The sequence below is a fragment of the Aythya fuligula genome, chromosome 2, assembly GCF_009819795.1.
Source record: "Aythya fuligula isolate bAytFul2 chromosome 2, bAytFul2.pri, whole genome shotgun sequence".
Classification (NCBI taxonomy): Eukaryota; Metazoa; Chordata; class Aves; order Anseriformes; family Anatidae; genus Aythya; species Aythya fuligula.
This window is the reverse complement of record NC_045560.1, coordinates 40,235,690-40,251,548: the sequence shown is the minus strand read 5'-3', so window position 1 is coordinate 40,251,548 and position 15,859 is coordinate 40,235,690. Positions and strand designations below refer to the sequence as shown.

Below are 15,859 nucleotides of genomic sequence, written 5' to 3'. Positions count from 1 at the left end.
CCTTAAGGTAAGTTCTTCCTTAAATGTATGAGGAAGAGAGAGAGGGAGAGGGCAGCAAAGCACTTTATATGGCATCTGTAACATTTAATTATATGAGACAGGGATTTTCCAGGATGCCATTGCAACACAAAGAACATTTAGATATCAGCATCACAGTATATATTTTCTAAATCACAACACCCACACATTTCCTTAGCCAAGAAGAAGTTTTCCTTCTATGGCTGCATATCTAAAATTAGCTTGAAGGTCAAATCTGAATAGAAATACCCTTGCCATTGAATGTGCTGGGAATGATTGGTGCAATGGGCTCAATTTTCCCATCGAAAACCTTCATTTATTTTTTTTTAAATAACAGTTGCTTTTACAATTAAACAGCCTGGAGAAAGGCAAAATGAGGCCCGCTGTATAAAATCGTCATCAATATTCTGCTTTCATTGCAAGGCTATTTTTATAGCCAACCATTTTAAAAGTAACAAGATGGATATAGTGAAGCTATAGTACAAAAGATTCAGCAAGAAGCTTCAGAATAGCTGAGCTGAGCACCAGCATGTGAAAGAATGGCCTTAAAATTTGGAAGATGTTTGTATATGAAAGATCTACACAACGAAGAATTCTAAGTTAAGACGAGTATTGTTAAGAACAAATGAATAATCTAGGCCTAAAAATAGCTGCTTAACCTGTAGTTGTATTATGTGAGGACTAGGCAGCCTATACGGCACAAACGCAAAAGCACCGTCTTGCAAAAAGTGCATTTATCAGCCACAGTGTTTTATTGAGTGCTTTAATAATACAAGTGTACATCAACTGATCCACAGTCAAAAGTGGCAGGTCCCTAAGAAATTTACAAGCACTTTTCTTTTAAGTAAATCAAAATACATATTAATTTGTTCAACGCAATAGCCTTTTGTGTGGGAAACGGAAGGCTAGTGATAAACACAGTCTTAGTAATGCACAGTGATTCTTGATTTTAAGCTTTTATACAAAACTTGTTCCCAGTAGCATGCACCCACCATTAAAGACTTCAGTACAAAAAAATAACCCTAAACACTACATTTAAGTAGAAACGAGATATAATTCTGAATTTGTTTGTTTTCCCAAAAACCACATGAAAGAAAAAAAAAACACACAATACAAAGCTTTGTGACAAAGCTCTATACTATTACAGATCCAACATTCTTTGCACTGATAACCAAAATTCCCTGTCTACATTTGAGGGAAACAACTTTCAAGTTAACAGAACAAAAAACCCCCAAACAAATAAAAATAAAAATAAAAAACAAAAAGAAAGTAAGGACAACCTTTTGTCACAAAATGGTTCAAAATTTAATAAAAAATAAGAATGAAGGGAAGGGCTATTGATGCACTTAGTGAATGTGCTTGCACAGGTCCAGCAAATCCTAGAGGAGGTTCCTATGTGGCATATCGCTTGGTCCACTGTCTGGCCATTCTGTCATGCTCTGCTCTGTTAGTCATATACTGAGTGGCAATACTTCCAACCAGGGGGTCAGCTGAAAAGGAAACACAAACCATTAAATGCTTGTCAGCCTGGGAAGGATGAAAAAGCTATTCTCAGGTTCAGATTTATTCTGTTCTCTTGGCTTTAACTCTAAGAACAATGTGCCTATATATATTATTCTCATTTTGAAAACGCACGCATACAGGAGGAAAAGAACAAGAGGAAGGGGAAGAGCTGGCTGGGCAATTATTTATTAATTTTTGGTAGACATATGACTAGAACCATTCTCTAAAATTCTGCCTCATGAACAAATGTTCCAATAATTTCAGTTTGAGCTAAAAGTGGCAAGAAGAATTTCAGGTGATATGAATAAACATACTAAAAGTTCTTTAGTTATTGTATTAAACTTCCATGGGCAATGCATGAGGCAATGAGTACTATCTTCAAAGCAGGAAAAATTAATTCCAAACTTTGGGAACTGGCACTTAATTTGTGAGATCATTCTGAGTGCTCATATGGCCAGCATGCTGTATGATTCAGTCTTCTTTCGCTAATTCAGTATTTCGAAAAACAAGAAATAAACAGAAAAAGTCATTTTACATTAATCTAGATCTACAAATTACTTCCCAAACAATTAAATAAAACCAGCTAGCTCTCTAAGAAAAACAAACCAAGAAAAGACTTTCCCAGAAGAGACACCGTGCAATCAACATTTTTCTCAGGCAATATTTTTTTTTCTTCTCAGTTTAATGTAGATGAAATGCATGGAGATTTTTCTTTTTTGGGGGACCCATACTCTTGAGAGTTCTCCTGCAACAGTACGTTTCCTGAGACAGTATCACCACACCATGCAAGTTCAATAGCACTGATACCATTTTTTCCCTGACTTAGGCAAGATGCATATGATTTCTTATTAGAGGTAGTTAATAATCAGCTCTATAGTTGACTGAAGATGGTGCCATTGAACAATATGAATATCAGCTTCCCTGGTACAGTCATAATCTGAGTGTTGTGTTTGCGCAGCATTATTAACCACCGAGATTCCCGGAGCGAGATGTCAGGCTGTCTGCAAAGCAGAGTAAATCTGGGCTATTTTGTTTGTTTGATGGTAAGCGTTTATGATAGGATAAATACATTGCTTTAGCCAAAAATCAATTGATTGGCTTACTGCCAACAGTACTGAATATTAGTGGATAATATCTGATGAAAAAAAAAATCTTTTGCTTTGAATATGTACCCTGCACTTTCAGGAAGAGCCTGTGGTTTGAATCCTAAATTTGCACCTTCTAAATTAGTAAGGCAAGTTACCACTGCAGCTATGGCATGCTAAGTCCCCGTAGTCTCAGTCCTGCAAGCACTTACTGCATATGCTTAACTTCAATATCTTAATATATCCAGAGGAGGTCATCGAGGCCTGGACTTTGCTATTTTTACACATATGAGTGTCAAAGAGGTATAGCTGAGCTAAGATCCATTTAAAAAGTTTCAGAATAGAAAGTATATAACCTTTAGCTCCTCAGACAAGGAGAAGAACTATATGGGGGGTTACTGGAAGGATTTTGGCCTGTGCAGATGGGAGGCTGACACTCTACTGGTGTTTAAGGAGTGCAAAGTTTTCACGGCTAGAAATAAGTTTGAGAAGAACTGTAAATGAGCAACTTGGGTAATGGGAAAGGGCAAAACTTCTCTTGGCAAAAAATTAGGGAATAGCCTGAGGGAAACCTTATCACAGTGGCTGTAAAGCTCAGGGATGAGTCTGACAGCACTGCACCAACCTCCCACACCCTCCTGCATGAAGAAACACTTCCTCACAACTAGAGAAAGAAGGAGACTAAGGGTGGAACTCAAAAGGAATCCTTGGAGCAAAATGTAATGACTTTGTTGCTTTTGGTGCTGTTGGGAAAGGTGAGGTGTGTTTTGGCCTCTGGAGCAGCTGATGATGACTGCCTGCAAGGATGTCATGGCGTAGTCATCTGGAACACAGCAAGTACTATCTCAATAACATATATCTTCAGAAGTATTTGGGAAGTACAGGTTCCTTCTCTTACCTCCTCCTGGCATGGGAGGGTGGCTACTTTCTGTTGTGGTGGCTGAATCAGCAAGAGCTGTTCTTGCCATGGAAGTGGGGAAATCAGTTGAAACCCAGTAATGTGAGACACAATGGGTTGTGTCTCCTGTGGAAAGAATTCCCAGATCCGTGTGTTGGTGATGTCCTCCATATCGCTGAAGTGAAGATGGTGGTTCCCTACCACATGTGTGTGAGGGGAAGAAGGAAGGGAATGAAGCAGCCTGAGGAAAGATGATTTTTTTTTTGCTAAAGCAGTAACTGTGTGCAGTACTTTAAAATACTGTCTAAATTCATGTTTTGGTGATGATGCTGGCTGTGAAGACAAAGAAATATTTAACTGTAAGCCTTTGTCTTTTTGTGTTTTGTTTTGTATTTGGGGAAGGAGTGGAGGTGACAGGTGACTACCTGCAAGATGTTTGAGGTCTATCTAACTTTTGCTGGAGGTGTGTAAATTCCCACCAAGAGAGTGGTCTGTGAATCAACTATCATCTTGGGGTGTATGCCTTGAGTCAGGGCCTCCTCCACTAGCACCTGCCTGTGTGAAGCAGGAGTGCTGATGTAAGGAGCAGTACTTGCCTGCCCTACCATGGGCAGGACCAGCAGCACCCACAGCCAGCTGTGGACTGCACGCTGCTAGAAGTTGCTCTCAGTAATAGCAGAAATAACATTGTTCTTTGCAATTTGGCAGCTTGTCTATACATTTTATTGCTTACAACAACGTTGAATAAAAGAACAAAACCACAGTCTGGCAAATTCACTTGCTAGTTTGAGATCCCAAGCTGAAAGAACGGACAAATACTTCTTGCCAGAGAGGCTCCTAAGTCACATCTCTGCCAGAGGGTCTTGAGTTGTGTTGTCATTACTTGTGAGGACTTTAATAAGGACTCTTTAACAGGTGTTGTAAGAGCCAGCTTATTTTAGCAGTTCCTATGAAGCCATAAAACCATCAGGAGGCACAACGGCTTTGTTTGGGAAGTCAAGACTTCCCTTTGTTTGGGAAGTCAAGGTGAGGAGGAAACTTTTCACTTTAGATCAGTCACCCAACTAGTGTCACACTGACCAAGTTGATACAGACTGCATTTGTGCTGGTGGACATATGGATGGTGTGTGAACTCCAGACATGCAAACGGTCTTGTTTTGCACCTGCATGAAGATGGGCATCTTTAGGCCCAAGCCACATTGTCCCTGCTGGAGGAGGCAGCTGGGCAGCAGACCCAAAGAGACATCTCTCACCACTTAGTGAGTCATGAGTTACCATCTCTATGTAGTTCATGGCAACAGGCCATAAAATGAAATTTATCAGATAAACAAAAGCAGCTTAATTAAAATAATATTGAAGATTTCATCCTCAACACACACAGCCTATGCCCATAGTGTTCAAGTCCTACAAAAGACCGAAGAAGAGGAAGAAAGGATAGTACCCATTTGCCCTCTCTACAAACTGGCTAATGGCTGGTTCTCAGCTGGGCTACATAGCACAAGGAGCATTATGAAATCATCATTAGTAGGGCCAAAGACGTAGTTATAAAACAACTGCTGCATAAACTATCCAACTGAAAGATGAAAAGGAATACTGGATCTCAAAACTCAGAATTACTTTTCCCATGTTTCCATTTCTCATTACTGTAAACCTGTTTCTTATTTTCCATTTGTATATATCTGTGGTTTTATTCTCAATGTTAGAAATTTGTTTGCATAACTAGTAAACCACTTTTTTTTTTTTTTTTTTTTTTTTTTTTTTAAGAAGTAGTGTGATTCATCAGTGAATCAGGGTTCATTTCAGAAATCTACTCCCAGTGGGGCTTTGTCCAAATGTCAGTGAAAACCAGGGGTTCAGAATATAAAGAAATGTGTTGTCAGAAGGACCTAGTGAAATAAATGACAATAAAGCCACAATAAATTACTAATAAGAACAGCACAATTAAGCCACATTCCAAATGCTATAAATTAAGGCAAAAACAGAACAAAAATTGTTATGGAGAACACTGTCACACATACAGTCTCAGGCAATGCCACTCTTGGAAACATGGGCAATGAACCCATTCAAACCATGGGCAACTGTTGGGACCTCTCAGATCACCATGCCTGGCTTGAGAGCTGGTGTGGCCATGGTGTGACACCTTCCACACACAGCTTCCCCTCTGTCCTGTGGCCAAACAGGGACACACCAGCAGAGTGCTGGATATTTGGGAACCTGGGACAACAAAGAGCAATCGTGTGCTGCACGTGGTGGGGAGAAGAGCTGGGGTAGATGAATTCCTGTCTCGCTTCTGTGGTTGGATGTGCTGCCCTGCAATGACTTGTCATCTTCTTTTGCAGCCACTTAATATGACTGTATAAGGAAGAACATTTGTATCTCATATCTGTTGTATGGCTAATCAAATTTACAGCCCAATTCTGGGGAGTTAATGCTATTGGGGATTTGGATGAGCTGAGGTTTGGTCATTACAAAATTTCAGCTGTGCTTAATGCTAGTTACACTGCTTTATCATTTGGAAGACAGACTATAATTCTTCTTTAAAACTACTTTTCCCCCAAATAAATGAAAATATATTGCTACACTGTATTTTTCTCTGCTTGTATTTTTACAGCTATTTCTATGTCAGCAAATAGCAATTTCAGAGCAGAATTCATCTCCTGGGCTTTCCAATGCTCTTTTAAAAATACAGCAAACATACTCTAGTGAAATAAAAAACGGAGATAGTGTATTTAACAGCTTGATTTCAATGTGCCTTCTCCATCAGCCACATGATATGCAATGAAATTCAATTGGTAGTGCCAACACGGTTAACGAGACACACATTTAGACTTAAAATGCATATTATGGGTGTTTGTATGCATTATATATATTTATTATATAAATATATTATATATATATTTATGAGCATTTATAAAATAGAATAATATTTCTATTGCAGCATTTTACAGTTTTAATAGAGAACAGCTGATGGAGCCAGTTATTACACCATCAGAAATGAGTTCTCAGAAAGATTTCTGGATCACCTTAAAAACTAAAAACCACAGTCCTATAAAAATCTTGTAATTTCTTTAGCCAAATATTTGAAATATATATATATATATATATATTATTTATTTTTTTTGGTTTGGTTTAGATTCAGCTCTGTATCAGGGGGAATTTTGAAGAGTTGGCCTCCAGCTGATGAAGCAGAATTAAACTGGAAGAATTTCCAAAGGTTAGCTGCAACTTGAAAGGTCTTACTCTGTCTCTTGAGCCATATACTACTCCTTTCTCATAGCTATGAGAGGCATCCCATTGAGAGGCTCTATGGAACTACTTGTACGTACTGAAACATCAGTCACCAAAAGTTAAATCTGCTTTCCTTTCTTTGAACCAGTTGTGTGAAAAAAAAATTAAAAAAAGCTTTTTTTAAAAATTTTTATTATTTTTTTTTTTATCTCTTTGGACTTCAGTTACATGTTTAGAAGAGATTTTGATTTTTGGAATACTGATTGATTTTTTAGGGCTCTTTCCATGTATTCTGCTGTGCTGCTATTTGAATTAAAAAAATTGGGAGTGCTTGCTTTTTCAAACTCTTCTAAGGAAAAGTGCAGGTGCTCCGTATGTCACCTCCTGTATAGCAGCCTTGGAATCATCTTTATATAGCAGCATAGGCAGGATTGGTTACCCAGAAATGAACCTCCACCAAATTAAATTTAATATTTTTAATAACTACATTTTGTTTGGTGATTTCAGTGCAAATAGCAGTGCAGGACAGTATATATTCCCACATTGGCTTGCAGTGAAAACCAAGTTTTCTGAATCCAATTGTTGTGGTTTTTAATATTGTACCAATGTTTAAGAAATAGGTCCCAAAAGCCAAACTAAAAAAGAAAAAAAAAAAGATTGGGGAAAAAAGCAGAAACTAATAATTCCCTATAACACCAGTTTTCTTAACAGCAAATGCTGGCAGCTGTATACACACCAAAAATATCTTTGAACTTAATTTTAAAAATTAAATTTTGTATCTATTTATATTCTCATGTTATTTTCAGTGACATCCTGGCTAGTCTTATAGGAAGACCAGCCAGTGAAAACTGAAGTCAAAAGCAATGCGAGACATGCTGCACCAAATATGTCATCGAACAATTTAATACTCCAAGAGGAAGGGATTAAGAAAAGATGAATTGTTTGTGAGTAATTTTATTTATAGTGTCACTTTGCCTTAGGAAGTTTCCACAGTTTGCCACATGTCACCTATTTTAAACTTAATGAACTCCTAGAAGACCATGTCAAGGATACTGTGTGTCTTGATGTGGAAAATGAGGTATGTGAAATGCATCATAGGATCCTTCAGTGATCTTATAGTGGCAGTGCTGCTCTTTCTCTTGCTATCATTAATAATAATGCACAGGCTAAGTAATTCTTTGGAGGCAAAGGCAGGTGAAGTGGCACACTGAATTACTCCACTAACCTTTCACCTTTGAAAACAGTGCTCAAAAATCAGGGCACGAGTGAAAACGAGTACAGCGTGGCACTAATCCCTGTTTGTGCAGCAATAAAACTAGCCTCGCAGTTGGAAGTCTGATCAACACGCGCTTATGAACTGGAACAACAGAATGATTCAAGCCAGAACAAAGAGCAGTAGCGGGGCTCTGGATTGCTTTACACACCCTACAAGCAGAAACACAATTTATTCCTGGCCTTCATAAAATCACAGTTCCAACTATCCAAAGATAATGTATTTATCCATCTATGAGGCTCTTTGAAAATTGTACTGAAGAAAGACGAACTGATCAATAAACACTATAAAAAGCAAAACAAATAAAATGGATTGTTTCAGTAAAGAAAAAAAAAGTGGTCCTTAGAGGAGAAAGGAACAAATTCTAGAAAGTCAGTGAAGTTATTATCCATTTTAGCAATTACAGCTTAGAGCAGAAATCATATGATATGGAGTGTAACAAACTCTGCTTCTTGTTTCGGGAACTAGTTGTGCAGATTTGGCTGGCCACAGCTCAACACTCAACAGAATACTTCTGATATATATAGGCTACGTCAGTGTGCTAAAACATCAAAATACGCCTGCTGGAATTGCTTTAGAGCTCATGTACCTCATTAGTCTCTCTATTATAGCTGACATGGCTTTGGTGAAGTGGACAACCATATGACCTTGTGCTTACACAGAGCCAAGGACTTTTCTGCTGGGGATGCCCAAGGAGCTGGGAGGAGACAGGACAGGACAGCTGACCCAAACTGGCCAAAGGGGTGTCCCACACCATGTGGCATTGTGCTGAACAGTAGAAGTGGGGGAGAATTGGCTGGGGGGCAGGGGAGAAGCTGCTGCTCAGGGTCTGGCTGCTGCTCAGGGTCTGGCTGGGCATCAGTCATCACGTGGTGAACAACTGCATTGCACATCACTTGCTTTGTATATTATAATTACAATTATAATTATAATCATAATTATTATTGTTATTATCATCATCATAATCTCTTCCTTTATTGTCCTATTAAACTGTCTTTACCTCAATCCATGAGTTTTTACCTTTTCTTAATTTCATTTTTCTGATTCTCTCCCCCATCCCACTTTGGGGTGGGGGGAGTGATTGAACGGCTATGTGGTGCCTGCCAGGTTAAACCATAACAGTCCTTCAAGGGTTCTTCCCACAAAAGAAAAATAATGAGAGATTCAGTAAGATATCCTTTGACATATTCTTCTTAGATACAAAGTGATCTAACGTATTGGTGTCAGAAGAAACAAAGACTGACTTTGTTATGTCACTTCTCAGTTTCAGATGAAACCCAGGACTGTCTTTCCAGGAATAACATGGGAAAAAAGGAAATACAGGGCAGATGTTGAAGAACCTGAGACACGGTCTCAGCAGATCTGAACATTTACACTCATCACCTCCGCAGTTAGGGAACTAAGTGAAAACCGTGCTATATAAAATAGCTTGGAGACTGTATAAAGCCTAAGTTTTCAAAAATGGCTTTTTCCCTAGATAGGAAAGCTAGCCTAGTCGTCACTGTGCTAACACAGGGATAAAGGAGACTTATGATCTTTCATAAGGCTTCCTATAAAGTTGTATTCACCAGTACATCCCATAGGCATGGTCACCCAATCATCCAGTTCTTGGCTACCCCTGTAGCTATACACATAAAACCTTTTTTCCTGGGGGAGACCAGGGTAGGTGCAGGAGGAGAAAGGGAATATGATACAGAATGGAGGATCCTGAGGTCTCTTTCTGTTGTACAGCCAGGGTACGTGTCTGGGCAGGTAAGCAGGGGAGCAGTCATGTCACACTGCTTGCAAGGAGTGAAATTCTGGAGTGCCTCAAGGTCTTCATGGTTTGCAAGTAGTCATGATGACCCTAAGAAAGTTAAGTGGTCATACAGTGGTGACTTAATTTCCCATCTGTAAAAGTGAGCTAATGCTTCTCCATCACACAGGATATTCTGAGAATATATACACTATATAAATATATATATATATATGTATATATATATATATATATACACACACACACTTGCAAGCTATCTGGCTACTGTGGTAAATGTGTCTGTATAGATGTGTCATAAAGAGACTGTACACCATGACTTGATTCTAAATTTTGAGCTCTGTGGAATTGTCAGAAACACATCTGACTTCTGTTAGTTCATATAGCGACTGGAGGAGTTGTTACACAAATATTAAGGCATATATGAGTTGTTTCCAATGTCCAAACTGATGTCTGGAGGAAAATGTTACCTATCTTCAAAAATAAAATAGTTCTGCAAATCCGGTTTAGAAAACATCCATTTACTAAAACATTTTGGATACATGGAAGGAGAAATTCATCCCTCTCTCTAGACTTGCATTTGATTGCTGTCAGGCTACCTACCACAGATCTGTGTGAAATATGAGGCTGCCTCACAAAAAGATGTTTCAGAAATAAGGAGTATTATCTGGCCCAATTTTATTAACATGGCTCTTAAAGGAAAGCTCTGGCAGTGATTCATCTCTGTATCTTGCCAAGGGAAATCATTCTTGTCATTTTTTTTTTCTGTCTGCAGTTTTTAGCAGGGTTTCTATAAACTTCAGGGACTGGCTGGGAGTTAGCTGAGGCAATCATGGATCAACGAGGCACAGTGTACCGATCCTGAAGAGTTGTCTTTAATTAAGGAAGAACATGCACCTATTAGAAGTGCTATCATGCTGGAACAATTAAAGTTCTGAAATAACACCCTTTCCTTTGATGCTTGGATGCATTTCAAAATTAAAAGCATGGATACACTAGTGAAGTATCTGTTCACAACAACGAATTTGATTGAGAAACAGTCATTGTCATTAGGAAAAAAAAATTACTAAAAAAGTTTTAGCAACTAAGAAGCTGATATGGAAGACATTACATGGCACATGGCTTGATAAAAATTCAGCAAATACATTATAACAATATGCATTCACTTCATGGAAGATCACTGAGTAGATAATAAGGAAATTACTCAAAATGTTGTCAAACAACCAAAATGCTAAGATCCATACTGTAACTGGCACTTATCCATAGGCTGATGACTATATTTTCAGAAACAAAACAAAACAAAACAAAACAAAACAAAACAAAACCAACCTGTGGATGTTTATTTTTGTCTCAAGATTTACTGAAGGAGAGAGAGGTATTCCATATGAATACCAGTGTGTTTAAAATTTATTTCTTTTAAAGAAAAAATAACATATTTTTTTTCTGGATTTATCTCTTCTCACTTCCCACTAATTACCATCTCAGAGGAAAGGGGTGACCTGCTTTGTATACTGTCAGACATCCCATAACTACAGGCATCAAATGTAGATTTGAAACTGCAAGAAACCAGTTGGTCCAACAGGATCCATCTACTGTGTGGATTTTCAGGGGACAGGGAGGGGTGCAAATATTACTGTATAGGTACTGCATTGTCTGGTCTTTTGGTTGAATTTTGGTGCTGAGAGGAAAATGAGTCCCAAAGGTATCTTCACTTTTAAGAGAAGGGTTTGAATGTGAGCAATACCAAAATCTTCAACTCTGACACATCAGGGTCATTTGAGGTCAGACACAGAAGTCATCTGAATCCTACTCTTGAATCTATCCCTTTGTTCCTTTACTGCAATTAATCCAGGGAGTAACTAGAAAAGCCTGCACACATTATGAATGCTGCTTATTTTGGTTTAATCTGATTTTCTCTTTCTCGTCCTTATAAATCTTGTTATTAATTCAACTCATTTAAATCCAAAACTGTTATTAGGAATCCCATACAGAATGTCAAAGGAATACAAGAGGCTTTTACTTACAAAGAGGAGGGTTGGTGAAGAATTTTAGTCCTATTAATACCAATAGGACTCTCTTTTCATAGTCCACGGCCTGAAATCCCTTGGGAAGTCGAACATCCCTTGGAACAGGAATAGGAACTTTGGTGTGCCTTGCATTAGCGCACCTCTTACTGTTTTCCAGTAACTCAAAAATAGTCTGGCCTCTTATTTTAACTATTTACACTGAACTATTTAAGCTGCCTATTTTTCCCTTCTTCCCAGGGAACATGTGGAAGGAGGTTGCACCACGAGGCAGTGGCAGGAAAATGCCTGGAAATGACCATGTGGTGCTTAGGGACATGGTTTAGTGGTAGACTTGGCTGTGTTGGGTTAATGGTTGGACTTATAGGTCTTCTCCAACCTAAATGATTCTATGTTCAGAGGTTTTGTAGCCATGGCCCAGATGGGTTTTTAATGGAGCAGACTTCTTAGGGCTTTTAAGGACTGCAGGCACAGGTCATTTGAGCCAGGTTGCTTGATGGCATGTTGAGACTGTACCTCATGCTTGCCATCTGTATCTGTGGCTCACGCTATCCTAGGGGAGGCATTCCAAAATGTTACTGTGCTGTGAATATATAAAATACAGGTGCCTTTTCAGCAGAGTATGAGACAGGGGTCTGTGGAGTCAGTGACATGTGACACTTGACAGGTTTCTGACAGTCCAGAGTGGTGAACTTTGATCCCTTGGGTGCTGCAGAATATAGAGCAACAATGTCCTACCAAAAGATGCATCCAAGGAAGATGCTTGTAGTAGTGCATAGTGGCTCAATAAAGCATGAAAAGTGGGGTACCATCCTGAATATTTACACAGGCTAGTTATAGCAGTACTTCTGGAGATACTGAGTACTCAGGTGACATGGAGTACTGCAGAACAGGAGCAGGGTGGTGCCAGCTCTGGCAATGAGGAATCAGCAGGTGAGTGTGAAAATAACCTCATTTTAGTAACCAAATGGACTATCCAATTCTAAATTAACTTCTGAACATGAATATAATTAAGCTTAATTAAGAACAAGTTCTAATAGGACTAGAAGGAAAAACAGGTTAAACAAAATAATTAGCATTCATCATGCAGGCAGATTTGACTCCTGGATTAGTTGCAATGAAGTTACATGGCAACCCTGAATGAAGATGGAATTTATGACATTTACAGTGATAATTTTATATTTAGTAACAGGTAAAGTAACTTTCACTGGATATCCTATCTTTCCTGTGTGAGGGATCATACTGACTCCATTGTCATGCCTGGCTAAATGATAGTCAATTTGTCAAGGGATTTCAGGCATCGGCCTATAAAGTGCTAAGACTGATCTGTAGGAAAAAATGTACAAGGTAGAGATAAAAAGGACATGGAAGGTCATGAGGGCATTCCTTCTGCTAGTTTAATATTGTGCTTTAAAGTTATTTCTAGTTCTATGCCACTTTATCTAATCCGCATTATAAAAACCATGTGATGAGGATTTCAGCCCTCGAGAATTCTCCAAAATCTAATTCATCTTAAAGTTGCAAAATGCTCCGATCCACAGAAGGGCCTTTTTTTTTTTCTCTACACCTTGTGCTGATGGAACATTCTACAATTTATTAATCAAAGTTCTATTTCTGTGTCCCATATGAACACAAAATCTTACATTACAGCCCATCTTTAGGTTTGCTATTTAAGTAACTGTCGACTACTCCGATTAATGCACCTGAACTTAATTTGCTATGAAAATAGGGATTCCGAAACACACACTGCATATAATTTGACTTATTTCTTGCCTTTGATGGATCTGCAAAACCGTGAAAAAAAAAAAAACACAAAAAACTGTTTTCTCCTCCCCTGATGAATAATGTAGAAAATTAGCCATGCAAAATACAAAAAGACATATCTTGCAGTAGTGTAAATCATCTTTAAAGGTAGAATCTGAACGACTCAGGAATGCTAATTTCTGAAATCCTACTCAAGGAAGTGAGAGACTAAATGATTTAATAGCTAGTTTATTTACACCCAGGATTACAAATATTGTTTTAGTTTAGTCAGGACTGACTCTACATTCTTGTGAATCTGCTAAAGAGCCAAATTTAGCAAGCTTCTTTTCAGTAACTTAGAAAATATGCAATGGTGTGATTTCTACGGTGAAACAAGAATAACTGTATTTTAAGAACAGGATGAAGTAGCCTTAAAATAGTTGTGCTAATTAGTGTCCTGAAGGTGGCTCATAGGCAGTTAGAAATATACAGTAATACATTTAAAATTCTGCCCTTGCCTTCATGTAAGAAAAGGTACATCGGGAAAACAAACAAGAAAACAAACAAAACACAAACAAAAAACAACACAATAAAATTGAATGAAGTCTACTTGAAATATCTGGGGTAAGATATCGATCAGGAGTGATGCCAATTTGTTCCAGCTGAGATTTCATCTATTTGTACTAACTGAAATAATGAATATTAGATAAAATTATTATGAGATTAGAGAATTAAGTGTAGGGATACAGATAAAATATGATGTCTCACATTACTTACTTTCTAGTCTTAATTATTTTTCCCTTATATATATACAGTTCTATTAGTGAGAAAATATATCCATTAAGGAAACAAGAATAATTTTCATGAGTGGAAATAGAATTGTCTAAGCCAGTGTAATTGGGAATATGTCTGCATTGGCTAGACAAAATCTGCATGAAACAAAGAAAATACACATGATGAGGACTTTATATTTTATATATATGAAATAACTGCTTTATCTAAACCCTTTACCTGGTAAAACATTTAACATTGATGACTTCTCTTGGTCTTGGTTTGCACAAAGATTTACTATGGGTATGCATTAAATGACCTGTCTTCTCTCTAAGGTAATACTATAAGAAATCTGCATTGGCATTATTTTAAGTTACATATGTTTATTGGCAAGAAAACATATTGTAAACTTTTGTATTTTTAACATTTACCACTCATACATTTTTACAAGTACTTCTAATTTAATGATGGCTAAAGTCCATTTACATTTATTTATTGATACAGATGTACAAGCCTCTTTATTTATTCTGGATTTTATTCAATCTCTGATTTAATCAAATGCCATTGATGGCTGGGTATTATTATATCTGAAGTTCAATTTTTCTCACATTGCCTTAAGTAGAGAAAAAAACAAAACACAATAGGAGTAGGAAATTTATTGAAAAGGACAAGAAATAATTAGCAGCATCGTCAGACCTTTCACATTTAAGGAATGATTAAATCTAAGCTTATTTTGCTTAGAAAAAAAAAAAAAGACTAAAGAAAAAATGTGACAGGTACTTTTATAAAGAGATTATTAAAAAGAAATGGTCTTGCTGATCTTTTCCATAGTGAGAAAAGAACACAAACAAAAACAAATCAACACATTTAAATAAAGTTAAAAGGAAGTAGATGTTTCATACATGAAATAGTTGAACACATACAAGAGTACAGTGTAGGAATACTAGGAGGTAATTTAGAAAAATTAAGAAAGGATTAGGAAGCATACTAGTCATGGCATCACCTAAATTACCACTGCTAAGGCTTTTACTGCTCATGCTACATCACATAATCTGATCATTAGCTGAGGTTAGGAGGGAATTTCCTCTCAAATATTATGTATGAGTGAAGTGCTTTGAGGGAATTTTACACTTTTCACTGAACCACTGAGCAATGAGCAGTTGCAGGCAACATACCTACTGAATGGCACATGACTTTTTTTGCTCGAGAATGGCTATACTCTTCCTTTTAACCATCATTCTTTGAAGAGTTACAGATACTCCAGATTAAAAAAAAGATAGGCTAAGAGCATGTGTGACAGGTATCTGGAGCTATAGCTAATGACTTTAGACATCACAAAATCCAGATTGCACATTTTATTTTTAAAAACTAAGCTCTGCCATTTACATTCTATAGTACATAAAATCACCAATATTCTTATGCAGTTAACTCCAGTCACATTGCAGAGAAAAATATACTTAAACAGATTGCAGACTTCTGAAAGTGCATGTTTAAACTAAATATTTCTAAACAACCTTATTTCTGTAGTAGTGCTAATCTTTTTAACGATGTCTTGTGAGTTTT

General features: G+C 37.5%; 1 protein-coding gene across 1 annotated transcript in view; it reads right to left on the bottom strand.

Annotated features, from left to right (window-relative positions):
* Window positions 1–737: 737 nt before the first annotated feature.
* Window positions 738–15,859, bottom strand: part of LOC116485802 (ubiquitin-conjugating enzyme E2 E2) — a 210,595-nt gene continuing 195,473 nt past the window's right edge. The window contains exon 6 of the mRNA XM_032181444.1: window positions 738–1,508. Coding sequence (XP_032037335.1) covers window positions 1,411–1,508 — 98 coding nt within the window. The 3' untranslated portion in view covers window positions 738–1,410. The remainder of the gene's footprint in view (window positions 1,509–15,859) is intronic.